Source organism: Geotrypetes seraphini, chromosome 2, assembly GCF_902459505.1.
Source record: "Geotrypetes seraphini chromosome 2, aGeoSer1.1, whole genome shotgun sequence".
In the NCBI taxonomy this organism is placed as follows: Eukaryota; Metazoa; Chordata; class Amphibia; order Gymnophiona; family Dermophiidae; genus Geotrypetes; species Geotrypetes seraphini.
The window spans coordinates 264,723,865-264,751,682 of record NC_047085.1 but is presented as its reverse complement, the minus strand read 5'-3'; the positions used below and the strand labels follow the sequence as shown (position 1 = coordinate 264,751,682).

General features: G+C 41.7%; 1 protein-coding gene across 6 annotated transcripts in view; it reads right to left on the bottom strand.

Moving 5' to 3' along the window:
• Positions 1-280: 280 nt before the first annotated feature.
• SOX10 (SRY-box transcription factor 10) overlaps positions 281-27,818 on the bottom strand; it is a 79,055-nt gene continuing 51,517 nt past the window's right edge. For all 6 annotated transcript variants that reach the window (XM_033929552.1, XM_033929553.1, XM_033929556.1 and 3 more), the window contains 2 exons: positions 16,423-16,685; positions 281-3,271 (listed from right to left, as the gene is read on the bottom strand). In XM_033929552.1, the coding sequence (XP_033785443.1) occupies positions 2,583-3,271; positions 16,423-16,685 (952 nt within the window). In that variant the 3' untranslated portion in view covers positions 281-2,582. The remainder of the gene's footprint in view (positions 3,272-16,422; positions 16,686-27,818) is intronic.

The following is a 27,818-nucleotide window of genomic DNA, read 5'->3' as shown; positions in this document are numbered from 1 at the left end:
TGGAGAATAAACTGGGAATAGCCATATAAAATGGTTTGATATTTGGCTCTTTTATATCTGCTGTTTCTGTACATAGCCCCGTGTTGGAAGACAGACCAGTCTTATGTTGGAAGTACAATACTTTGAGCGTTTAGGATCAGTTATAATACCCAAAACAATGTGGAAATGAACTTGCTTTTTCTTTTCCACGTATTCTGCTTTATCTATTCTAAAGAAAGTCTCCAATTAACTGTCAGAACGCAAGACTAAAATTAATAAATAATCCAACCACCACTTATAATTGTGACCCTTAATTTTATTATTCAATAACTTTATACATAGTTAAAAGAGCTTGAACACTAACAACATGTAAAGAAAAAGGCTATTTACAAAGATAATAATGATGTTACATCATAGAGAAAACAGAAATAGGTTAAAAGAGACTAAGCACAAAAACAGGTCTCACCACTTGTCCCTCTGAATACTTAACACTCACTGGACAGTGTTTCAGGCATTCATACCAGGATTAGTAATTAAAAAGTAAATCTGGTGACGGTTGAAGTTCTCTAACCAACTCTCTTGCAGTTTTGCATGCCACCATGTTGACAGGAGCATCATAAATGATATCACACATTCTGGAAATCATTTTTTTCATACTGGGTATATAATATAGTTCTTGATAATATTTGCCAAGATGGCTGCTCTCTAGGGATCCAATCAGTTGTAAAGAAAACAGATAAATTTAAATATTTATAAAACATATTGACTGTTTTATACAACTGCTATGTACCCTGTACACTTTTCAAATATTATACAGTACACTTTGAGCAGAATATTTTATAATCACAGTTGTAATCAAAGACTAGGATTCATTATAAATCATCTACAGCAACCAGATAGTTACTGAAATCCTAGTCCATTCTACTCTCTTTCTGTTTTAGTCCTATCCCAAAGTATTTTGAAATAAATACTGTAGTCATTTTTTCTCAATGGTGAAAGAAGGCTTAGAAATCCCACAACGAAAATAGTATATACTGTAGATTGGAATGAGAATCTCCTTGCAGATGTTTTTTTAAACTAAACTAAACTAAACTTTAGGCTTATATACTGCATCTTCTCTATAAACAATAGAGCTCGGCACTACATGAAGCAGGTCAACCTGGCTAGAGATTTTCAATGAAAGTTTTGTCATAATTTGCAGCAGAAATTCAACTGAGATGAACAAATATTTTTGTAAACTTATACTACTGTACTGTAGGAAAATAATGTTAGTTGGTATATGTGTGCATCTTTTGGACTGAGAATGGGAACAGATGTCACTTTCATAAACCAAACAATTTAATAGATATTATTTGACAATGTGCCAGACTAGTGACTCTTCCAGTTTCACCTTCAGCTAGGATAAATTGAGCTCTGGGACTTTCTGTTCCAGGACGCAGAGGTGTCCAGCAGAAAGCAGATCGGGTTTGGAAAGTGCAGACTACAACTAAATGCCAACAACAATAATATTGGCCTTATGTGGTATCATAACACACAATTATGATTCAATAGGTATTACTTTTATTTGGAAGGATGGAGAGTTGAGTTGATCACTTCATGGTCTGAAATTTTGAACTTCATGTTAATACATATACAGTACTAAAGGTGAGGTTTTCAGAAGCAAAACAAACACTCCACAAAAAAATTGTTTCTGAAAAATGGTTACTATCCTGATAACACTGTATATTTGCATTAGCACAGAAATAATGTTTTGATGTAAAGTGATCTGGATTTATGGTGAGCCTTGTAATATTTTTCCTTTCTTTCTCACTAGCAGTTCCTGGAGAGAGTCATTTTAGGAAGTTGTTAGATGAGTCCTATCTTCTAGTACGGCCTAATGATCACAGAACAAAAGGCATGGTCACTCAAATAGTACAACTGGGCAAGTTGGCAGCTATACAATAGTTACAATGCAATGTCCTTATAAAGGAAGATTTACAAGGTGGCAGATATGTAAATAACATACAGCGTCATCAGGAATTCTTCATATACGGCAACTAGTTTTGCCTTCCACCAGGACCCATAATAGTCATATGTATGGTGTCAGCTGGTCAGAAAGAAATGGGAAGATGATGAAGAAATTTGTGAGCCAAAGCCAGAAAAGACAATAATATGAGAAAAATGATAACATATGTGGGTCCTTTCTCTTCATGTTTCCCCACCAGGATAATAATGGAGACCACAAGATATTTCAGTCTTTTTGTCTGTAAGTCGTGCAGAAATGGTGGCAATTTAAAGAGCCAGGAAATTGGTAGTCAACAGGAATCCACTCCTAAATGGACCTTCAGGACTTTCAGTGAAGAACAGAGTCATTGGACAGAATAAAGCCATATGACAGACACCAGGAACTGACCTGTCACTTGGTCTGTAGCCACTGGAATTATCCTAATTTGCCAATTTATCACTGGAGTTATGCTCACTGATAAGAGGAAAACAATACCATTCTAAGCCCTTTGAAGGCACTACTAGGTGGTTAATACCAGCACAGTCAAGGGAAATAAAATATCAGTTGAGTTTGCATTGTTGGCTACAGAGCTCTGGGGTTCCTAGCTGGCACTAGACTTTCATGGCCTGGTCAGAGTTGTATAAACAGGTTGTTCCCAATGTGTGGGACTGTGTGATTGAGCCACTGATGGAGGATCAGATATAGTAGTGTAAAGTGGACGTTGTGAGGGCCCCATGTAAGAAAATGCTGAGTAAAGGCTTGAGGCTTGACTAGAGTGACCATAGTAGGATCCAGAGGGCTGGTGATCAGAGTAGTCAAACTGGGGCCTAGAAATGGATGGGAAGGCTGATCCATAATGTGGGAGACCAAGTGATGTGTAGGATATCTGAGAAGTGGAAGGCTGTTCAGAATAATGGCTGGGAGCTGAGCTTTCTGTTTTCACTTGTGCTTTGGAGTCCACTGATGATGTAGCCAAAGAAACACCCTGTTGCTTGGAAATCCAAGCAGAATGTCCACTGGCTGCTGCAAGAGCACTCCCGATGCCATAACTGGTTGCATAACCACCAACATGGCTAGGGTGACCTGCATGGCCATTTGGTGGCAAGTATTGGTCAAACTCATTAACATCAAAAGTCTCCATGTTGGACATTACTTCATGGCTGATTTCCCCAATATCCACATTGCCAAAATCAATATGAGGTTTCCCACCTTCCCCTAAGGCTCGGACTTCCCGCTTGGACTCAGCTTTTCCTGTCTGGAGTTCTGTCTTTGGAGTGGTGGGCGGTGTTGGGGGTCCATGACTTTGACCTGTAAGTGGAAAATCATTTAAGTAAACTTCAAGGATCATATAGGATGAACAGCATTTTTGAAATGGCAAATTCAGTACCAAACAAAGGAGGATAAGCCAAATCCTGATCATGGGAAAAAGATCAGTCAGCAATGTTGAGATTCTAAAAAGATATGTTCTTACCTTAATAATATCTTTTCCAGTAGATAGGAATGGTATGCTGAACCTTAGGGTACTCTGTCCATTCTTGTGAGAATTCTGCAGAAAGATGTCAATCACAGATTTTGAAACCGCCTCCTTCTTCCAAGCGTCTGCTGCCTCTTTCAGTTCATTCTAAAGCATGCAAGAGCTCTAGAAAAAAAGGCAGGAAAAGGAGGGACATGGGGAACTCCCAAAAACAAAGGTTCTGATCTGTTCATATAACGTTATAACAGTCAGTAATGAAACTGTAATGTACAAATGAATAAACATTACCATTGAACTGTAAAACACATCAAATTAAAGCAACAGCTTAAATATTACTGGAGCTCAATTATCTCTTGAGATTCTATTTACAAACTGATTCTGAATAGAGAATGACACCGGGACAAAAATTTACCCGTCCCCCCAGGAACTCATTTTCCCGTCCCATCCTGGCAAGTTCTTTTCCTGTCCCTCATTCCTGCAAGCGCTGTCCTATTCTGCACAAGCCTCAAACACTTTAAAATCATAAGTATCCAAGGCTTGTGCAATTAAGGCAGAGCTTACAGGAATGGACAGCGACAAAACTCACAGGGAAAGGACGGGGAAATTGAGTTCCTGCAGGTATGGGGACAAATTTGTCCCCATGTCATTCTCTAATTCTGAATCCATAATCCAACCAGCAGAGAAGCCATAGCTATGGAGAGGACCACGAAGCAAAAGGCAGAAACAGGCACATCAGAAATGATTGGGCAGGGGTGTGGGTTTCCACATACCATTCCAATCTACTGGAAAATATATTATCAAGGTAAGAACCTAATCTCTTTTTCCAGTGCAATAGGAATTGTATACTGAATCTTAGGGACAAACCTAAGCAGTTTCTGAAGTCCCAGGTGGGAGAGTTAAGCTTGCTTTCAGTACTGAGGATCCAAAAGCAGAATCCTCATGTGCTGCCACATCCATCCTGTAGAATTTAGTGAAAGTGTGTAGAGAAGACCTTGTTACAGATCTAAATATCACCTCCAGGGGTATCCCCCTTGATTTCACCCAAGAGGAGGCTACTCTTCTGATCAAATGTACTTTTAATGACACTGGTGGTTGTTTGCCATATACAGTGTAGGTGGAGGAGATTGCTGACTGAATCCACTGAGAAAGGGTGGCCTTGGAGTCTAGTCTTCCTCTGGTTGACTCTTTGGTTAGGATAAAGAGATAGACAAAACTCATTAGTCACTTCCAGGTAACACAAGAGAACTCTGTGGATGTCCAGCAGCTTTAAAGCCTTGTCTTTCTTCTTAGAACTCGTAGGTTGAAAGGCTGGTAGCCTGACTTCCTGGTTGACATGAAATGCTAAAACAACCTTTGGCAGAAAGAGAGGTACTGTATGCAAGGTCACTTCTGTTTCTGTGATCCTCAGAAACAGTTCCCTGCATGACAAAGCTTACAATTCTTCTTGCCAAGCAAGAATTGCAACTAGGAAACCACTTGGATCGTAAGATCCATGAGAGAAGCTTTCTCCAAAGGCTCATACAGGGCCCTCCGAAGACCCTCTAACATGATGTTGAGATTCCAGGAAGGGAAGAGATCTCGGATTAGAGGCCTGAGCCTCAGGGCTCCTTTGAAGAATCTAATAATATCTGGGTGAGCAGCCAGGAAGACCCGCTTCTCTTGGCCTCTAAAGCAAGCCAGGTCTGCTATCTGCACCTTAAGGGATGCCACTGCTAATCCCTTTTCCAGGCCTTCTTGAAGGAAGGTCAGTACTGATGATACTGGGGCATTGTTGGGCTCCAGATTCTCCTTATTGCACTAGCACTAAAAAGTATCCCATGCCTTACCATATGCCGAAAAAGTGGATGGTTTCTTATTTATTTATTTATACATTTTTCAAATTACATATCAAGTTACCAACTTGTACAGAAAGTGAGTTAGTGAGGACATAACTTTCTTAAAAGTGTAAATCACATTACACCTTAACATAATTTTATAACAAAGGAAAAACTTTTTTTCAACTAACTCAACTCAAGTCCACAACCTGTGATTCCAAGATTACATACAGGCGAACAAAAAGAAAATAAATCTGTATAGCAAGATAGGGTACCGGTAGAGCTGAGGTAGGAGCGCCCTATATAAACTATTGAGCAGTTGATTTCTCTTCATCCAGTTGGAACAAAGACAAAAAAGCAGTTAACTGTTGAGGTTCAAAGAAAACATATTTAACTGAACAGTGGCAAATACACTTGCATGGATGTCTCAAGTGGATGGTTTCTTGACCTTCAGTAGGGTGGTAATGACCACTTCTGAATATCCTTTTTTGGCTAGCGCTGCACACTCAAGTGCCATGCTGTAAGACCGAAGTGACCTGGATCTTATAGAGCAATCAGCCTCTGTGTGAGCAAGTCTGGATATACCTGGAGTTGGAGACATTTGTCCACTTGTAGGCGTACCAGATCCATCACATACTAAGGATGCCTGGGCTAATCCGGGGCCACCAGGATCATCCTCCCTGGGAGATGCTATGCGATGGACCACCTAACCTTTCAGAGGCCATAGAGGACTTTGGCAATGGTTGCACCAGGGCATCCAGCCCTGCATTTCCGGTCTCGTATCTTCAGCTGAAAATCCGAGGCTTTCTTGTTGCATGCCATTGCCATCAGATCAAATGTTGAATGCCCCCCAGCGCCCTACAATATCTTGGAACACACACAGGGCCAGTGACCACTCTCCTGAGTCCATTGTCTGTCTGCTGAGGTAGTCTACTTGCACATTGTCCACTCTGGCTAAGTGTGTCACTGTGATGGCCAGCAGGTGCTTTGCTGCCCAAGTGACCACTAGTTTCACCTTCAATTGGAGCAATGTGATTCTGGTGCCTCCCTGCTAGCTGACATAAGCCACTGTTGTGGCATTGTCTAAGAATACTCTTACAGCTCTGCCTTCCAGCACTGACTATAGGTTTCACAAAGTCAGGTAGACCGCTCTCAGTTCTAGCCTGTTTATCAACCACTTCCACTGGAATGGTGTCCATTTCTCTTGGACCAGGCGACCAATGCAGTGCGCCCCCCCAACTGAACAGGTTAGCATCCATTGTCAGTGTGAACCAGGAATTGATCTGGAATCCCTTTTGCTAGAGACTGGGTGGAGCCACCAGCTCCTACTGCTGCGGGCTGCCTCCATCTAGGGTAGAAGAGCCTGTAGGGAGTCTCTACCCTTCAAGCTCCTGTACCCTAGATGGAGGCAGCCCACAGCATCCTGAGGTGGATCATATGTGCCCTTAAAACAGGGCGCTACTTCTATGGCAGCCGACATCGAGCCCAGGACCTGTAAGAAGTACCATGCTGTAGGTGCTGGCTGCAACAGGAGGTTTGCAATTCCCCCCCAAAGCTTCTGTCTGTGTGCCTCTGGTAGAAAAAGTCTGCCTTCTGCCAAGTTAAAGAGAACTGCCAAGAATTCCAAAGACTGAGTGTGAACTAACTAGATCTTTTGAAAGTTTACAATCTAGCCCAGACTCTGCAAAGTTTGCACAACCTCCACCACTGCTCTTTCTCCCTCTTCTCAAGAGGGGCTCTGATAAGTCAGTCATCTAGATAAGGATGAACCAGCTAGCCCACCCTGTGAAGATGAGCTGCTACCTCCACCATCACCATAGCCAGCCCAAATGGTAGGGTTAAGAAATGATAGCAATTCTCCAACATGTGAAATCCGTGGAACTTTCTGTATGCCAGGAAAACTGGAATGTGGAGATAAGCCTCTGTCAAATCCTGGGTGGCCAGAAACTTTCCTGTCTGAACTGCTGCAATGACAGATTGATATCTCCATCCAGAAACACAGAGCCCTCAGGGCCGCATTGCCATGTTTGAGATCCAGAATGGGCTTCATCAGAATCTTTCTTGGGCACCACCAAGTATATCAAGTATCTGCCCGACTGTTCTTCTAGAACTGGTACTATGGCTTGACTATCCAGCAATCTGTTTAACATTGCCTGAATTTGGACCGCCTGATCTGGTCAGCCTGATGGAAAATCCACAAGCCAGTCAGACAGAGGGTATGCATACTCTGTCTTGTGATCTTCTCTGACAATAATCAAGGCCCAAAGAACTGTCGTTATACTTTCCTAGGCCTCCAGAAAGTCTGAGAGCCAACTTCCAATTTTTTAAAGGGTGGCTGGAGGCCTGGTGTCAGGGCTTTCTTGGCTGCTGTTGTAGCCTGGGAACCTGTATTTTGGATTTTTCGGCTTCCTGAATATCTCTGTCTTGAACCTTGAAAGGTTCTCTGTAATGAGCCTCCTGAGGTATACTGGCAAAAACATCAGGACCCCCGAAAGGAGCGCTGGTTCTGGCTTCTAGCTGCTTGAGGTATGCTGTCTGGTAGGGACTTGGTACAATGATATCACACATTGGCCATATGATCATCCAGACTTTTGTCAAAAAAACATCTGTCCTTTGAAGAGGAGCCTGCTATGCATTGCCTTGGAGGTTGAATCACTCGCCCATTGTCTGATCTACAGTATGCGTCGGGCAGAGATGGAATAAGCAGAGATTCTCGCCCTGACTCTAATTATATCATAAAGTGTGTCAGCCACTTAGTCCACCCTTGCCAGCACAAGCTGAGGTAATGGCTCAGCCACTGTCATATCCAGGGTTTGCAGCCATAATGGCAGGTGTGTGTTACGAAAGAAGTAGCTGATGTTGCCTTAACTCCTAGGGCCAGGACCTCAAACTACCTCCTGAGGATCATATCCACTTTGCAGAACTGTTTATCCTTCAGCACGACTCCTCTCTCACTGGGTAAGGATGTGTGTTTAGTCACCTGTGCCACCAGAGAATCTACCTTTGGCATAGCAAATATTTACTGGAACTCTTGATCCATAGGATACAGCCTAGTCATGGTTTTTGTCCCTTTGAAGGAGCCTTCTGGGACCTCTTAGTGTTCTGTAACCATGAGTTTCATGTCTAGGTGCCACAGAAAGGATGTGAGCTGAGGCAGATCAATCTTAAGCTTAACAAGAGACTCAGTAATGTCTAGCAGAGCCAAAGACTTGAACAGCTGCTATATGGAGGGATCCTCTTCTGGCTCCTTGGCCAGGACTCCATCCTGATCCTCAACATAGGAGACTAAATCTCCCATCAGGGATGCCTTGCTTTGAGACAGTAAGGGGATCAAGACTGAACTTTTGTTCCCTGAATCTCTGTCCGACTGGACAAATCAGAGTCAGTGAGGGAGCTCCGCTCTCATAGAAGAAGTGCTTTGGAGGATTCTTAGACGTGCACCGAGGGTTGCTCTTCAGTGGACCTAAATTGTGTATTTTGGCCATGCACAATGAACTCTGGGGTAAAGGCTTAGTAGGCAACTCTCCTTCCCCTTTAGAGGGAGGAGAAGCCTCTTCTTTGGCTGTAGAGCCTCTGAGCCAGTTCAGCAGGCCCATGCCACTGTTCTGGGATTCCTGGGGAAAATTTCTGCTCCTCTAACAGGCTCAAAAGCCATGTGCCATGCCCTAGAGGCCACGTGGCAGTTAAACTTGAAATTCCCACCTTCCCACTTCGCTTGACGCAGCACGTGCTCTTCCATTGCCCATTCTTCACAAACAAGGCCTGATATAAGGGTTTTAGAGTCAGAGAATTCCATCTTTGGAACCAAAATGAGGTGTTTTGAAGAAGTTTGAGAACTTAGAAAAAAACTTGGGAAAATCTAAGATGCCCTATTGCTGGTGAATTTCAGTGCAGAAATACAGCTTAAAATCACCTAAAGGCTAACCAAAAACCTCAAGAAACAGAATTTTAGGGGAGGGGGACCAAGGCCCTAGCTATAGAAACAGTTAAAAACAGCTTTTGAAGAAACAACCCCACCATGATTTTTCCCACACACAGCTAGTAATGTTCGATTCACTGATTCAAATCAATTCACCGATTCACTCTGGGGAATCGATTTGTTTCCTTAAAAAGAAATCAGACTCACTGATTCAGTGAGTCCTGAGTTTCCTCCGCGTCTCCTAAAGCAGCAGCAGCGGTGAACAGGCTATTCCTGGCCTGCCCGCTAGGGCCTTCCCTCTGCCACATCACTGATGATGTAGCAGAGGGAAACCCTGGTAAGCAGGCTGCAAGCAGCCTGTCCACTGCTGCTGCTGGATTAAGAAGCTCAAAGGTTGAAGTCTCTTGCAGGGTTGATTGGGAAGTGCTGCACAGGGGGATGGGAAAGAGGAATGGAATTCCCTTTTCCCACACAGAATCTTGTTGCGCCAGCTGTGTCAACATCAAATTTTGCTGTGTCACGGTATTGCAGCAATTCCCATATGCTGCCTGCTGCTGACCTGGAAGTCTCACTGCGGCAGAGGGGAGACTTCTAGGTTAGCGGAAGGCAGCATGTGAGAGTCACTGCTGATACCGCTACCTGAAGAAGCAAACCTTGGAGTACATGGGAGAAGAAGAAAAGTTTGGTGGCATAGGGGGAGGGAATGGGTGAAAGGAACTTCAGAAAGGAAAGCTGGTGGCATTGGGGGAGGTAAGAGGTAAGAGGAAGGAAAGTCAGTGATACAGGGGAAGGGAGGGGAGGGGATGGTAAGAGGAAGGAAAGATGGTGGCACAGGGGGAAAAGAGGGAGACATGCATGGTGAGAGGAGAGGATGAAATTGCACATAATGGAGGGGAGGAAGGGAGAGATAGTGCATGGAGGGGGGAGAGATTTGACATGGAAGGGAGAGAGAGGTGTTGGACATTGGGGTAGATGAAAGGGAGAGAGATACACAGGAGGTGGAAGGGGAGAAAGAGGGAGATGTTGGATCCAGGAGCAGAATGGAGTGATGGAGAAATACCTGGAAATGGGGGAAGAGAGTGGGAGATGTCAGACTACGAGGGTGGGGAGGAGATGCTAGGTTAAAGGGTGGGGGTACATTGAAGATGAAAGGGAATGGAGGGCTGCGGAAGAATTGAGATGGGGAATAGGAGAGAAGATGGAAATTTGATAGGTAGCTGAATGTGGAAAAGAGGAGAAGGGTAAGAAAGAGGCAGAAAAGAGCTAAAAAGGAATGATCAATATGTCTGAGGCAGGTGTAGTGAGAGAACAGACAGGAAAAAGTAGAAAATCAAATAGCAGCCATTTGAAGGAGAATTAACAGAACACAGGAAAGCTGAAAAAAGAAACTGGAACCAACATGATGGAAAAATAAAACATCCAGACAACAAAAGTAGAAGAAAAACATTTTATTTTAACTATTTAAGTGGCATATGGATAATAATTAGCAAAAATATTGTTTAAATTTTGACAAATAAACTTGCAGAATCTACTAATTTTGTACACAGAATTTAGAAATTTTTTTGCACAGAATTCTGTCAGGAGTAAACAAAGAGGTAGAAAGGGGGTGAGAGGGAGAAATCTTGCATATGGTGGAAAGGAGGGAGACATGCATGGATAAGAGAGAAAGAGAGAAATGTTAGACAGAGTGGAGGGCAGGGAGAGAGAAATAAATATTGCACATAATAATGGAGGGGCAGGAAAGGAGAGATGCTGTGTGAAGGAGAATAGAGAGGTTTGACCAGGGCACAAGGCAGGGAGAGAGAGAGAGATGGTAGACAGTGGGAAAGAAACAGAAATGTTGGATATGGCAGTGGAAGGGAAGGTACAGAGACAAAAGATGAATGGTGAGCACAGGGAAAGAAGAAAACATCAAATGGGCAGAAGACTCTGGTGAGTGAGTTAACAAAAGACAAACAGAAACCAAAGCCTAGGACAAACATGATTTGAATAATAAGATGATCAGACAAACAAAAGGTAGAAAAATAATTTTATTTTCTGTTTTGTGATTACAATATGTTAGATTTGAAATGTGTATCCTGCCAGAGCTAGTGTTGGCAAGCGTGAGCTAGGACCTAACAGAGAGAGGAAAAGTCTTTTTTTGTTTTGTTTACACCACAGCACCAGTGGGATGGGTGAGGAGGTTACAAAAATAAACCCTCCAGGCCGTTAAAAAAAAAAAAAAAAAATCACCCGATTGGGCAGGAAAAGTGAATCGAATCGAAAAATCAATTCAATAGGTCAAATAGAATTGAATCAAAAAAAATTTTCGTTGATTCGGGCAGCACTAGTCACAGCCTTACTCACAGACCATAAGCTGCAGAAATGGTGCTGCTGCCTGCTTCAGCTTCTCTCAGGTGTAGCTGTTCTAGGAGAGACTCTCTGCTTTCAGGCAGTCACTCAGCCCCTTCGCTGGAATTTTTGGTCTGCCAGTCAGATCTCCACAGACCAACCCTCAACCCCTTCAGATCTCTCATGAAAAAGGGGGGGCATAACACATCCAGCACTATGAGTCCCAAAGGAACGCTATTAGTGCCTAAACAGCCTGCGCTCCACCTCTGACCAAGTCAAAGGGGCAAGCAAACACCAGGGGAATGGACCCTGGGCTTCACTAATTTTTAGCAGGCCGGCTGAAACAGATCCCTGAAGGATACACCTAGCCAGCTGCAGATTTAAAATCTGCTCCTCTCCACACAGGCAAGGTTAGACTCTTTTCAAAAGGGATCTCTGATTTACACGAAAAAGGCCGCAACTAGAGCAAAAGACTTCAAAACTATGGCAAAATAAAAAAAGAAATAAACCAAGCAGATCAGAAGATACATTTCAATGCTTACGTGCAGAAAGAGAAACTGAAAGGGGCAGCAGATTCGTGGGAGACGGAGGAGGTTTCATAAAGCTGTGATTACCATCTTTCTGCAGTATGCTCGTGAGAATGAACAGAGTACCCTAAGGTTCAGCAAACCATTCCTATTGCAACTGGAAAATGCTTGATACTCAGAGTCTAGATGGTAAATTTTATAAAGCAATTTGTTGTAATAAATGAATAATCTTATAAATAATAATAAAAAAAATTTATAAAGCAATTTTTTGTGCATATATGTAGTATATGCACATAGAATCCCTCATACAGAATTAAAATGCACATATGAGAAGAACATGTATACTTCTATTTAATTCTTGCATGGACATGTTCTGGAGAGGAATTAGGCAGAGTCAAGAGTTATGTGTGTTCCTGTAAAATATCTGTGGTTTCATTTTATTTCATGATGGTATTTTATAAAGGTGCCTATGCGGCTTTATAAAATAGGCTACACTGTCTTCTCAATCTAGTTAACCTGTCTATAAAATGCACTTCTAAGAGGGAATTTAGTATAGGGATGAAGCGCACTAAGTGCCAGTTCTGTGAAGAACTAACTTTATAGAATACTAGCTTGGTGCACAGTTTTGCACCTAAATTTGGGTGCCTTAGCGGGTGATGTAATGCTCATGCCCAACTACTGTCGGCCACTGAAATGCAAGTATTTTATAACTGCATGCCTAAATCTTGACCCTCCCATGCCCCTTCCCTGGCCAAGGCTCCTTTGCCGTTGCATGCGAGATAATGTAGATGTGCAGATTAGCAGAAACCAACATAATCGGGGGGACTTTTCTTGAAACAGCCTCAGGGCGAAACATGTCGGTGTGACAGTCCCTTCCCGATATAAGCAATACACATATTGAGATAAGTCTTAAATGTTTCTAATAATAAATAAGTTAAAGTATTAAATATTAATTGGTAATGAGCACAGAGCACAAAAATAGAATCATGCAGGCCTTATGAGGAGGCCAGTGCCAACAAGTTCAATATTAGCCATTGAAAACACTGGCTATCAGCTGGCACTTCTGAAGACCTAGCAATCACGCTGATAAATACTGTTTATATTTGTGATTATATAATAGGGGCATAGGGCAGATCCATGCGTAACTACTAATGATTCCCATTAGTGATAGCTAATCACTTATTAGCAAATTAGTTTACACACAGATCTGTTTGTGACTCTGTCTCACCTTACCATAAGAATTTACATAGGGGACCCATCAAAACTCATATAATCGTCAAACTATCATGTATAAATATTTCAAATTCTATATGCAAAAACAGCAGAGCTTGCTCAGAAACTTATTTGTCAATTCCTGGCCAACATCAACCAGAAAACTGAAATCAACTACTCATCCCATCTCCCAAAGGAGTTTAATACAAACACATATTTGACCTGCTTATTCACATATCTAGGCACCAAGACCTGGAACAACCTCCCAACTGACATTAAGATGGAAACAGTCTAAAACAGATTCTGAAAAAAATTAAAAACTCTTCTTTGAGAGCATAGACACTATAGACAACTAACTCAATATACCTGGTATCACTAAATCCCATACTTAACCTCAAGTATTATACTAGTACAGTCATGGAACCATCAGTCCTCCTTTCCCCATTACTCCATTCATAACTCAGTTCTTTTTGAACTGCTATAATATAATGGAGCTTATACATTTTATAATTCCTTATATTGAACCTAGTAATAATAATAATAATAACAGTTTATATACCGCAGGACAGTGAAGTTCTATGCGGTTTACAAAGATTAAAAGATGGTACAAATTAGATTGAACTTAACAGAGTGGAAGCTGGTGATTAACAGCTCAAGGGATCAGTTATTGAGGAGAAAGAGTTGTACGGGTCAGCTGCCTAGATATTTTAGGAACAGATATGTTTTTAGGCGTTTCCTGAATTCCCCATAAGTAGTAGGCTAAGCAATTAGTTCTAGATTCTTTACCCCATAATGCTGCCTGATGTGAGAAAAGGTGTTGATGGTGGTCTTTTGAGTTACATCCTCTAACTGGAGGGAAGACGAAGTTCAAATGTGAGCTTCTCTTATGTCTGTTGGCTGAGAAGGAGAAAAAGGTCAGTTATGTATTTAGGGGCTAGACCGTATAATACTTTAAAGCAGAAACAGGTGAACTTAAACTTTACGTATGCCTCCATCGGTAGCCAATGCAGCTGTTGGTAGTAAGGTGTCACATGATCAAACTTCTTCAGCCTGAAAATCAGTTTGACTGCTGCATTTTGCACTAATCGTCGCATATTCTTTTGGGAAATTGCTAAATAGGCGATGTTACAGTAGTCAAGTTGATTCAATACGAGGGATTGTACCAGGATTCTAAATGCTGACATATCAAAATATGCTCGAATGGATTGAAGTTTCCAGAGAGTGAAAAAACCCTTTCTGATTAAATAGTCTACCTGGTCCTTCATGGTTAAGAACTGGTCTAGTGTTACACCCAATACCATCATAGTAGACTGAATAGGATAACTAAGTTTACTGATGCATAGTGTTTTGGTGTCAAGCGGGTGTGGCGAAGCTACAAAAAATTTTGTTTTTTCTGAATTAAGTTTCAGTTTGAATTCAGTCATCCATTGCTCCATCAGATTTAGTGCTTCTGATGCCTTGGGAGTAACTTCCAAGAGAGAGTTAGTAAATGGAATGATGATCGTAAAGTCATCTGCGTAACTAAATAATTTTATCCCCAGCTGGGTCAATTGCGCACCTAGTGAGGACATGTAGACAATGAAAAGCAATGGGGATAGTGGTGACTCTTGCGGTATGCCAGATGAATTGCTCCAGGTATCGGAGAGATCGTAATTGAAACATACTTGATAGGTACGGGACATAAGGAAGCCTCGAAACCAGTTCAACACCTCTTCCCTAATACCAATTGCATCTAGGCATTGTAGCATTTTCCCATGATCAACTAGGTCAAAGGCAGAGCTCATATCAAATTGCATGATCAGGGCATTAAGGCCCTTACTGAACAAGCATAGTGCAACTCAGTGCAACTCAGAAATACTAGATTAGATTAGATCCACACCCATAACTGCACAACCAACTTTAGGCAATCTATGCAGAAGCTGGGGGTAAGCTTTTTCTCTCATTCTTTTATTTTATAGAGAAATGACAGGGGGACAGATTTTTCCTCGTCCCCTCAGGAACTCATTTTCCCTTCCTGTCCTCATGAGTTCTTTTCCTGTCCCTGTCCCATTCTTGCAAGCTCTATCCTCATCTGTACAAGCTTCGAACGCTTTAAAAATCATGTGTTTAAGGCTTGTGCAGTTAAGACAGAGCTTACAGGAATGGGGCAGGGACAGCGACAAAACTCACGGGGACAGGACGGAGAAATTGAGTTCCTGCGGGGACAAATTTGTCCCCGTGTCATTTTCTATACCGTAGACACAAGACAGAAGGAAAGCAGATGAGATTTAATATACTATCTTTCCTTCCGTGGCTACAAAGTGGTTTATATATTACATACAGGTACTTAGCTACCTGGGGCAATGGAGGGATATGTGACTTGCTCAGAGACACAAGGAGCTAGAGTGAGAATTGAACCCGGTTCTCAAGCCATTGCATTAATCATTTGGCAGAGAGAAACCTCCCTGGAAAAATGCCATGAAAGACCAAACACAGGAACTAGTCATTTTTTTTTTTTTTTTTTAACTCCTTGGGCAATTTTTTAAGGGACCCTTTTATTAAAGTAGCGTGTGCCCTATTTTATACCTCTGGGCAACATGGCATTTAGTGCATGCTAATGTCTAGTAGCATGCGCTAAACTTTAATAAAAGGGCTGCTTAGTCCTAAAAGATACCTTTATATTTCAGTACATGTTTAAAAGGTTCATGGAGGAGCTGTGTTATGATATGAAATTTGAAGCAGCAGTTCACAAATGGCTCATTCTAAGTGCATTCCAGTTGTAAGGCAAGCTCTATCATTAGTAGGCAAAGCTTGTATGAAGAGACAATGCCATCACTGAAAGTTGTACAGAATTGGATTTCTGTTTCTTCCTGTAATGGCACCCTCAAGCCCGAAACTGGAACTGGATTTCTGTTTCCTGCAGTTTTTGGATATAATATCTAAATCTGAACCAGCTGGAAGAAGAAGAATCCAAAGTGGATTTCTGTACCCCCTTACAGTGGATTTTGGATACTGTTCTTGGGAGGACAAGAATCAAGCATGGATTTCTGGATGCTTGCTGGAATGGACTTTGCGTTCAGGACTGATATCTTGACACAGATATTTTGGACACAGTAACTTGCTGCTCTGCGGCCTGTCAAATTCCCTTCAACACCCCCCCCCCCCGTTCATCATACACACACATAAAGGCTCCATTGAGTTACCTGTCGAGTGCTCAGGGTGTCCATCTGACATGGGAGACCCATTCCCTGTGTGCCGAGGGTCTAGATGGGCGTTTTTGTAATGTGCTTGAATTGTGGTGGCACCTCCTTCATTCTCAGCCTGATTCTCTCCTTCCCCAGAGGTGGCTTTGCCATTCTTCCTCCTGCGGGGCTGGTATTTATAATCAGGGTGATCTTTCTTGTGCTGCATTCGTAGGCGTTCAGCTTCTTCAATGAAGGGACGCTTGTCATTTTCATTCAGTAGTCTGGGGGAAACAAAAAAGTAAAAAAAATTACATAATTAAAATGATTCTTAAGCTTAGTCTGGGGGACATGAGAGAGCGTTTTCACTAAGATAATGCATGAAACCTAGAAGCTATCCATCACTTTGTTGCCGAGTTCTATCATATATGCCTCACCTGTTTTGCTTATTGGTGAAAAATATTTTCACATTAAAAACAGAGAATTTCACTAGTGCAAGCAAATTATGGCAATCAAGCTCTTGTGTCATGATGTCTTTGACAAGTCCTGAAACAATAACGCTGAAATCTCAGTATAAATGTCACCCCTCGCCAGCAACATTCAAAGCTAAGTTTAAGCTATTTCATTAAAAATGTCATGAGTTAAAGTAAAAAAAAAAAAAAAGCAAAAAATTTAAAGAAGGTTTAAATAAGTTCACCGTGTCACACTGAGTTATGTTACTTGGTTGGCGTTCTGAGGATCCTTTATAGTGTGACATTTATTCTGAGGTTTCAGGACTTAGTGGAGTACTTAATTTTGTTGCGATTCACTATTTTGGACTTGTCAGGATGACCATCTAATGATGACGATGACATGGGAAGAAAGGGTATTTTAACCCATCCATACTTAATCTTAGTCCAGAAACTATATGCCACAATAGTTTTGGCACAATTTATTGTGTTAGGTGAAAGTAAAGATACAGAAGCAAAGAACATAAAAATGATGCCTTTTTATTGAACTAACAATAGATCATTAGCTAGCTTTCAAAAGCTAACATTCTCTTCAGATTAATAAAAGAGCAGATGTAACTCGCCAAAGTACCTGAGAAATGTTTTAAGTTAGTTCAACAAAAAGGTATTCAATCACTTTGGGTTTTGCCTGTCCTGTATTTGTATGTATTAAAGTCAAGGAAACTATTTTATAGGCTAAAGCTACACATATGTTTTATAGTTATTAAAAAAAGGGAATAAATTAAATTAATAATTGGCCCTGCCAAAAATCACTCTTTACAATGTTCACGGCTTCAACTAGAAATATAAAAATAAAAACCAAAAAGTAAAAAAAATAAGAATACTACCAGCGTACTTAAACATGTGCATATAATTAGTGAAAGAAATGCTCTGTGGCCATTCATATCTCCTACTGGGAGGAAAGGTTAACAAGTAACCATCATCACACTTCAATTGTTCCCCACTACCAACATAATTCAAAAATATTAAAATACAGTCCACTTAATCTGAAAGGACAAAACAGTAATGCGATGAATGTCCAGGCTTTAAATATTTGGCCCAGAATCCTATGCTCCCTCGAACAGTGCTCAGATGCTCATTACAGCATATAAATCCACTGTTTATTCCTAGGATAAGCAGCACAGAATCTGTTTTGCTACTTGGGATCTAGCTAGGTACTTGGGACCTGGGTTGGCCACTGTTGGAAATAGGATACTGGGCTTGATGGACCTTCTTCGGTCTGTCCCAGAATTGCAATTCTTATGTTCTTAAATATTTCCATCCAGTCCTTATACTTTAACATCTCTCCCCTGGATTGGATGCAAGTATTTATCCTCCCCTCCTCAACTTTTACAAAACCACAAAAGCTGTTTTTAGTGCAGGCTGGCACACTGAATACTCTGTACTGCTCCAGTTGCTCATAGGAACTCTTATGAGTGTTGGGAGCAACGCAGAGCATTCAGCGCGCCAGCTGGCACTAAAAACCGCGGGTGTATATGCTGCAATAAGCATTTGAACACTGTCGAGGGAGCAAAGGATTCTGGAACCAAAAAAAATGTAAAGCATGGACATTCATCGCATCACTATTTGTCCTTCAGATAAGTGACTGTATTTTTTTAAAATTATGTTGGTGGTGGGGAGCAATTGAGTGCGATGATGGTTCCTTAGTTATCCTTTCCTCCCAGTAGGAGATATGAACGGCACAGAGCACTTTCTTTCACTAATTATATGCTCGTGTTTAAGTACACTAGCAATATTCATTATTATATTTTTTTTTTAAACTTTTATTTTTATGTTTTTAGTTGAAGCCCTGGAACGTTGTAAAGAGTGATTTTTGGCAGGGCCAATTATTAATTTAATTGTCCCCTTTTTTAAAAACTATAAAACAAATGTGTAGCTTTAGCCATAAAGTACTTTCCTTGACTTTAATACCGAAACATTGTAAAGAGTTATAGTTTGCCTGCCATCTAAATAACTGCAATGGACAAGACTGTGAGCACCATAAATACTGTCAGTAACATCCTCATGTTATGTCCCATGAGGATGTTACTGGCCAGACTTTATGGTAGATATCCTGCAAACAGGGTGGTTGGATAGACTGGAGAGAGCTTGGATGGCAACTTCAGCACTTGGAACCTAGGACAATACCAGAGTTTATGGTCCAGAAATATTAAAAGAAGAGACAAGTTAATTTAATCATATATTTTTTTAATGGGTATAACTAATGGGCAGACTGGATGGACTGTTCAGGTCTTTATCTACTGTCATTTATTATGTTACTATAGTATTATACAATATTATAAGAAATGCCTTTGCTATAACTACCAAAGCAGAGAAGCTGTAATAGGCATTGTATTCTGATAGGAGGAAGACTCTCCATGTAGAAGAATGTGTTAGGACTTTAAAGCATAAGAGAGTAAGCCTTAGGGTTTCTCTAGAAATAATTTGCTGCAAATTTGCCCTAACCATTGTCTTGCTAGACGAAGCAGAACAAACAGTGCATTGTTGTTAATATGGACAACCTTTGAGCAGGCAGTATGGCACCAGTCCAGGGACCGAGGACCCTGAGAAGTTTTGATATTTAGGTGATGACAAAGTATCATTTTAAAGAATTAATTTCTGCTACAACAGTAGTTAAAGGTACATATATAAAATATAATACCGTGGCAGAAGGTCCCCTCTCCCCTGGATAGGGAAAACTACCTGTCAAAACCCAAGAGATATTTCATATCCTGATCAAGCAAAGAAAATGTTATGTATTTTGTGGGAGACCCATGCCCTATCCACAACAAACTGCTCTTGGCATAAGTTACAGATTTCCATGATAAGTTCCAAAACCTCCCCACAGCCTTTTAGTGCCCGGGCAAAGCTTCAGCTGTGGAAAGGTAAGAGTATATTTTTTTTTCTCAGTAGTTTATGAGGGGTGCTCTTCCCCTCTTTTAATCTCCCTTCCTCATTCCATGTTGGATTGATCAAATGAAAAATTGAAAATCCCTTTGAAATCAGACTAAACACCAGCCTTGGATCAAAATAGACATGTGTGGGAGATTCAAAATTTCACTTGTTGCCCTGTGGAAATATTATAAGATAAAGTGTAGGGGTTACGATATGGCTCCAGGAAAAACGAAGACAGATTGAGAGATCTGGGTTATACTTCCACTGAAAGCAATGGAAATAAGGAGGACAGATAGAAACATCTGAGTTTTTCTTCCATTGAAAGCAATGGAAGTAAAATCCGGATGTCTCAATCCATCCTCCTTTTTCTGGAGCCATATGGTAACCCTAATTACTACTACTACTATTAATTATTTCTGCAGTGCTACCAGCCATACGTAGCACTGTGCAGAGTCACAAAGAAGACAGTCCCTGCTTGTAAGAGCTTACAATCTAAACCAGTGGTCTCAAACTCAAACCCTTTGCAGGGCCCACATTTTGGATTTGTAGGTACTTGGAGGGCCTCTGAAAAAATAGTTCATGTCTTATTAAAGAATTGACAATTTGTATGAGGTAAAACTCTTTATAGTTTATAAAACTTTCCTTTTGTCTAAGTCTTAATAATAATATTGTAACTTGTAGCTAAAGAGACATATGATCAAGAAACTGTTTTATTTTACTTTTGTGATTATGATAGACATACTGAGGGCCTCAAAATAGTACCTGGCGGGCCGCGTGTTTGAGACCACTGATCTAAAAAGTCAAGACAGACAAACAGAATACCATGGGTACAGTTAAGGGAAATGGTTAATCTGCTGGCCAGGTTGGTGGGCAGTGGGGAATAGGGTTATGGATTGAAGGCTATAAAAAAAGTGGGTTTTCAGTCTGTTTTTAAAGAAAGGAAGGTAAGGGACTTGGCAGACAAACTCAGCTAATTTATTCCAGGCATAGGGGGTAGCTAGATGTAAGGAACGAAGTCTGGAATGGGCAGTGAGGAGAAGGGTACAGCTAAGAGCAGCTTATCTGAGGAACTGAGTTCTCTGGGAGGTGTAGAAGAAGAGAGAGGAGAGATATTGAGGGGCAGCAGAATGAACACACTTGTAGTCAGCAATAGGAGCTTGAACTGTATGTGAAGGCAGAAAGGGAGCCAGTAAAGTGATTTAAGAAGAGGGCTGGCATGAGTGTAATGAGGTTGGTAGAAAAATGAGTCATGCAGCAGAGTTACGCACAGTTTGCAATGAGGGGTGGGGGGGGAGGCGGCACTGCAGGAGACCATGAGGTTACAAAAGTGTGGACAAGGTTCGGGTAGTGTGCTCAGAGAGGAAGAGGCAAATTTTGGTGATGAACTCTGGGCTGTTTGGTGCTAGAGATTTAAATGGGCTGTAAATGAAACTTGAAGGGTGATGCCCTTCTCACTTGAAGACTGAAGAACTAATGTGATGAACAAAGCAGAAAGGCAGTAAGAATGTTTAGTATGAAAGATCATAATAACCTAACCTAACTCTGCATTTTCTTTTCAGGCCCTTGTTAGTTTTAATCCATGGTTTTTAATTTTGTTGGTGGTCACTAAATTCTGCTCTTCAAGTGTCTTTCTTCAATTGCAGGTGTAGTTCAAGACCTCTTCCCCCCATCTTTCTAGTCACCCTGCTCCTGCCCTCACTATCTTCATATACATGGTGAGAATCTTGTTCGGTTAAAGCAACCTTGTCCTCCTTGATATGGGTCCTGGCCCAGCTCCATTCCTGTCTCTCCTTCCTTCTCTAGCCTCCAGGCCATTCTTCTCTTACCTTCTACATCAGTGTCTCAACTCAAACCCTTTGCAGGGCCACATTTTGATTTGTAGGTACTTGGAGGGGCCTCTGAAAAAATAGTTCATGGTCTATTAAAGAATTGACAATTTTGTATGAGGTAAAACTCTTTATAGTTTATAAATCTTTCCTTTTTGTCTTAGTCTTAATAATAATATTGTAAACTTGTAGCTAAAGAGACATATGATCAAGAAACTGTTTTTATTTTACTTTTGTGATTATGATAAACATACCAAGGCCTCAAAATAGTACCTGGCCGCGAGGTTTGAGACCACTGCTCTACTACATCCTCTCCTAGTGCCTTTCTTTCATCATCTTTTTAACCCTATTTGAAACCCTCACTCAACCCCCTTTCTCTCAGCCCCATTCACACCCTCACTGACTTAGAAAAATATCTGTGGAAACATTCAACGTTTTGTTTCAAAAATGGGCACTTGCTAGATGTTTTTGAGCTCAGTATATCTATGTTTTAGGACCATAACGTTACAGCGCCTTTGAGGAATCCTTATCCGCGCAGAGTTACGACTCAGTATTGTTTTCAGTTTTTAATCCACGTGTTCTTGTAGCAGGACTTTTAGGGGCCCCTGAGGAAGACAGCATTGCCGAAACACAGACCGTGTTGGGTCCACAGTTCCCAATGGTTTAGGTCCTAGATATATTTTATGTGGATTATCAAATTGTATATTCTTAAATAAAGCCTGCATCTTGAACATCACCATCTCCACAGAGTTTCCATTTTCCCTGGATTTGCATTTTCTGTGGGATTAAGGGTCAATTTTTTTGTTTGTATTGTTGTAACTGCAGACATATAAATGTGAGGGGCGCCGATACTGGGTTATAGTACAGTGTTCTTCAACCTTTTTACACCTGTGGACGGCAGAAATAAAAGAATTATTTTGTGGACCGGCAAACTATTAAGACTGAAATTTAAAAAAACCATTTCCGCCCCGTCTCCACTAACCATCTGATCCCATCTGCACAAGCCGCAGTTATGATTTTATATTGAACGTATTTATTAAAGTATAAAAAGAAACAATATTCTGAACAATTGTGATTTTATAAATACAAATATACAGAGCACGGACCAACAAACCCCTGCCTCCCCTCCCCTTCACATATATCCCCTCTACTATCAAGAAAACTGAACAAGCCAAGTTATTATAGAATGCTACACAGAAATATCATGCTAACAGAATACTGCAGTCCCCAGTTATGTCTCTAGCAGGATATATATTTCAAATCTGATATATTCTAATGACAAAATAGAAATAAAATGATTTTTTTCTTCCTTTTGTTGTCCTCTGGTTTCTGCTTTCATCTTCTTTTCACTCTTTTCCTTCTTTTCCTTCCAGTGTCTGCCCTGTCTCTTCAATCCAGCATCTGCGTGTTCCATCCACTGACTGCCCTCTGCCCCTTCCATATGTATCTGACTTCTTTCGATGCCCCTCTCCCCTGTCCATTCAGCCTGTGCCTCCTCTCTCCTTTTTACATCATTCATTCCAGCTTCACTGCTTTCTTCATTTTTATCTCTCCTACACCAGATCTAGCATCTTTATCCCTCTCTCATTTCTCTGTTGAGCCCCTTTCCAGCATCAATCTCTCTCTACTTTCTCATTCTTCTCTCTCCCCTTTCCCTCATCTGATCGCTCCATTCCACCCTGACCCCCTTCCCCTCCTGTAATCTCCCTGCCAGCTGTTTCCTTCCTTTTTTCCTTCTCCCTACCCTCCTCCCCCTATCCAACATTAACTTTCTTCCCATCCCTTTCCCTCCTTCCCCTTCCAGCAGCATCTCTCCTTTTACCTCCCTCCAGGTCCAGTAGCAGCTCTCCCTTTATGCAGTAGCTTCCCAGCCTCCTACAGTAGCTTCCTTCCCTTCCAGCAGCTCTCAGTACTTGCCTAAAGGAGGAAATAGTGGAACTACTGCAGCAAATTTACAATCTATTCCGGAAAACAGGCATGATCCCGGAGGATTGGAAGATAGCCAACGTTACACCCATCTTTAAAAAGGGATCAAGAGGTGACCCGGGAAACTACAGACCGGTGAGTCTGACCTCTGTTCCGGGGATAATGGCGGAAGCACTGATAAAAGAAAACATCGATGAACATCTTGAAAGAAACGAACTTCTGATAACCAGCCAACATGGTTTCTGCAAGGGGAGATTGTGCCTAATGAATGTATTGCATTTCTTCGAAGGAATTAACAAATGGATGGACAGAGGAGACCCCATAGACTTCATATATCTAGATTTCCAAAAAGCCTTTGACAAGGTACCCCATGAACGCCTACTTCGGAAACTGAACAACCATGGGGTGGAAGGAGACATACATAGATGGATCAGAAACTGGTTGGCGGGTAGGAAACAGAGGGTAGGAGTGAAGGGCCTCGGACCGGAGGAGGGTCACGAGTGGGGTCCCGCAGGGCTCGGTGCTTGGGCCGCGGCTATTTAATATATTCATAAAATGACCTAGAAACAGGGACGAAGTGTGAGATAATAAAATTTGCGGATGACACCAAACTATTTAGTGGAGCTCAGACTAAAGAGGACTGCGAAGAATTGCAAAGGGACTTGAACAAACTAGGGGAATGGGCAACGAGATGGCAGATAAAGTTCAACGTTGAGAAATGTAAAGTATTACATATGGGAAGCAGAAACCCGAGGTACAGCTATACGATGGGAGGGATGTTATTGAATGAGAGTACCCAAGAAAGGGACTTGGGGGTAATGGTGGACATGACATGAAGCCGACGGCACAGTGAGCAGCGGCCGCTAAAAGAGCGAATAGAATGCTAGGTATAATCAAGAAGGGTATTGCTACCAGAACAAAAGAAGTTATCCTGCCGTTGTATTGGGCGATGGTGCGTCCACATCTGGAGTACTGCGTCCAATATTGGTCGCCTTCCTTAAGAAGGATATGGCTTTACTCGAGAGGGTTCAGAGGAGAGCGATACGTCTGATAAAAGGTATGGAAAACCTTTTATACGCTGAGAGATTGGAGAAACTGGGACTCTTTTCCCTGGAGAAGATGAGACTTAGAGGGGATATGATAGAGACTTCCAAGATCATGAAGGGCATAGAGAGAGTAGAGAGGGACAGATTCTTCAAACTTTCGAAAAATAAAAGAACAAGAGGGCATTCGGAAAAAGTTGAAAGGGGACAGATTCAAAACAAATGCTAGGAAGTTCTTCTTTACCCAACGTGTGGTGGACACCTGGAATGCGCTTCCAGAGGGCGTAATAGGGCAGAGTACGGTACTGGGGTTCAAGAAAGGATTGGACAATTTCCTGCTGGAAATGGGGATAGATGGGTATAGATAGAGGATTACTGCACAGGTCCTGGACCTGTTGGGGCCGCCGCATGAGCAGACTGCTGGGCACGATGGACCTCAGGTCTGACCCAGCGGAGGCATTGCTTATGTTCTTATGCCTGCAGAAGCGAATTACTTAGGCAGCCTTGGGTCAGTTTGCCGCCTCTGAAGAAAGAGGAAGTTGCCAGTGAATCACTGCCCTGGCAAATAGGAGAGCTGCTGGGAGGGGAGACAGCCACTGTTGAAGGCTCCCCAGGATCTTGCTCGCACACGCTGACCATCTCCCTTATACCTGCAGCTCTCTCCCTTCCACTTGCACCTTCCCCGAGGCCCTCTTTAGCAACTCGGCAGGGGCAGTGATCAAGACAGGCTGCCGACGTCGGGACCTTCACTCTCTCAGTCCCACCTATTTTGTTTCAACTTCCTGTTTCTGAACAGGCGAGACTCACAGAGGTAAGGCCCCGACGTCGGCAGCCTGTCTTGATCGCCCAAAGCTGGGAGGAAACAGCAGTCGGCAGGAACCACAGTCGGCAGGAAATTTAACTGCTGACTCAATTTCGCCAGCCCTGTGCGGACCGGCAGAAATTTTCTGCAGACCGATACCAGTCTGCGGACCGGCAGTTGAAGAACAGTGCTCTAGTATTTTATAATGGAACCCAGATGCCATTGTAGAATAAACTCCTACCAGGTCACTGGGGGCATCTAAATTGAGGGCCCACTTATAGAGTTAGCCTCAACTGATTTTGAAAATGGGCCAGATTAGGGTAGGGTTCCTGAGAAATTGTGCATTTCACTGGAAGAAGTAATTCCAACTTCTGCAGCATAGAAATAGTGATGCAGCGAAACAAAGCAGGTAGGGAACTGCTGCTTTCAAACTACCTTTCCCAACTTTCCTACTCTCCTGCTAACAGACACACAAACAACTCCCCACCACACACTTTGTTAACATTTATCCATTCCCTTGACATATATACAGTACTCTATAAGGAGCCCTGAGCAGCCTACTATATGTAAATTTCAATGTATTCATATTCATATTTTTTAATTTGGTCTCAGCCGTGTGTCCTTTTTGTCTCTCTAGTCTTCTCCCCTAATAATGATCATTAGAGTGCTTGCATGGAGTAGAAAACCTATGATTCCATATCTTACCCATTTGGAGATCTGAGGTCATTTCATTCTTCCTCCTGATGAAGCAAGATTTGTGAAACACGATCGGTGTAGAGCAGGGGTGTCAAATTCCCTCCTCGAGGGCTGTAATCCAGTCAGGTTTTCAGGATTTCCCAATGAATATGCATGAGATCTAGTAGCATACAATGAAAGCAGTGCATGCAAATAGATCTCATGCATATCATTTGGGAAATCATGAAAACCCAACTGGATTGTGGCCCTCGAGGAGGGACTTTGACACCCCTGGTGTAGAGGAAATAGTGGACTTTCATGAATGATTTTGCTTTGAAGACTTTTTTGTATTTTGCTTTTTTGCCTTTGGGTTTAAGGGACTATCACATTTATTTTTTTGAGCACACCTGGATTGAGAGCACTTGGAAATCAGCCAGCAGCAAAGACTTTACAAGATAACCTTCTCACTCCCTACCGAAAGTCTTTCACGGAACATCTGAACCTAAAGCTAAGTGAAACTAATATATAACATTTGGCCTTATGAGTTTGTTCAATAGTTATACAGTATGCATATCAACGTTTAAGGCAGGCAGGTGGGTGCTATGATGTTTTTTCCCTAATATCTTAATATGACACTGCTGCTGTGTCAAGTTGGTGTTTTGAACTGAGCACTCACAGGGCAGTTATGTCTCAAAAGCGTCTATGACTAGGAAAGTCTTCAACTTAATCTTGAAAGGGCCTACGGAAGTTTCTTCCCTTATATAGATGGGAATGGAATTCCAAAGGGAAGGTGCTGTCACAACAAAATTATTGGATCTTAAAATATTAATATATTTTAAGGATGGAATGTTAAGGAGATTGTGAGCTGCAGAACGGAGAGATCTGGATGGGCTATATGGAATAAGTAGTTTATCAATAAATTCTGGTTGATTGTATAATCGAGTTTTAAAGGTTAAAAGAAGAAGTTTGTAAATGATTTGGTGCTCGATAGGTAGCCAATGTGCCTTATGCAGAAGAGGGGAAATGTGGTCATATTTCTTTGCGTTATTTCATTTTTTATATATATATATATGCAATATATTTTTTTATTAAATCTTTTTGTTTTATTTATTGAATTCTGATATATAATATATGGATTAAACACAAACACAATCTTTGAGTTCCTTATGTGAGGCTGATCTATGGGCTCCTTTTACAAAGGTGTGTTAGGGCCTTAACGCGCGAATAGCGCACGCTAGCCGCTACCGCCTCCTCTTGAGCATGCGGTAGTTTTTCGGGTAGCGCATGCTATAGCATGTGCTAATCTGGTGCATGCACTAAAAACGCTAGCACACCTTTGTAAAAAGAGCCCTATGTCTAACAGATCACACCCACCTTTGCTCAGGTTACTGTTTAAAAACCTCTGGGGGTAATATTTAGTTGGCGGCAATCAGTTGGCAGCCTGATGAGAGTTACCTGGGCACTGCCAGTATTCACGGTGAGTTGCATTCAGGGACAGTAGGTAATTTTCATTTTAAAGCACGTGCTTGTGCATTTTTAACTTTATTTCTGTTTTATTGCAAAGCTTTACTTGCTGCTTTTTGCTTCAAATAAAAACTGTGTTACAAATCTAATGGAGGAAGGTAGTGGCCTAGTGGTTAGAGCTACTCGTTGTTTATTCTAAACTTGAAAATAAATAAAACTTTTTTGAACTTAAAAAAAAAAAGAGCTTCAGCCTCAGCTCCCCAAGGTTGTGGGTTCAAATCCAGAGCTGCTCCTTGTG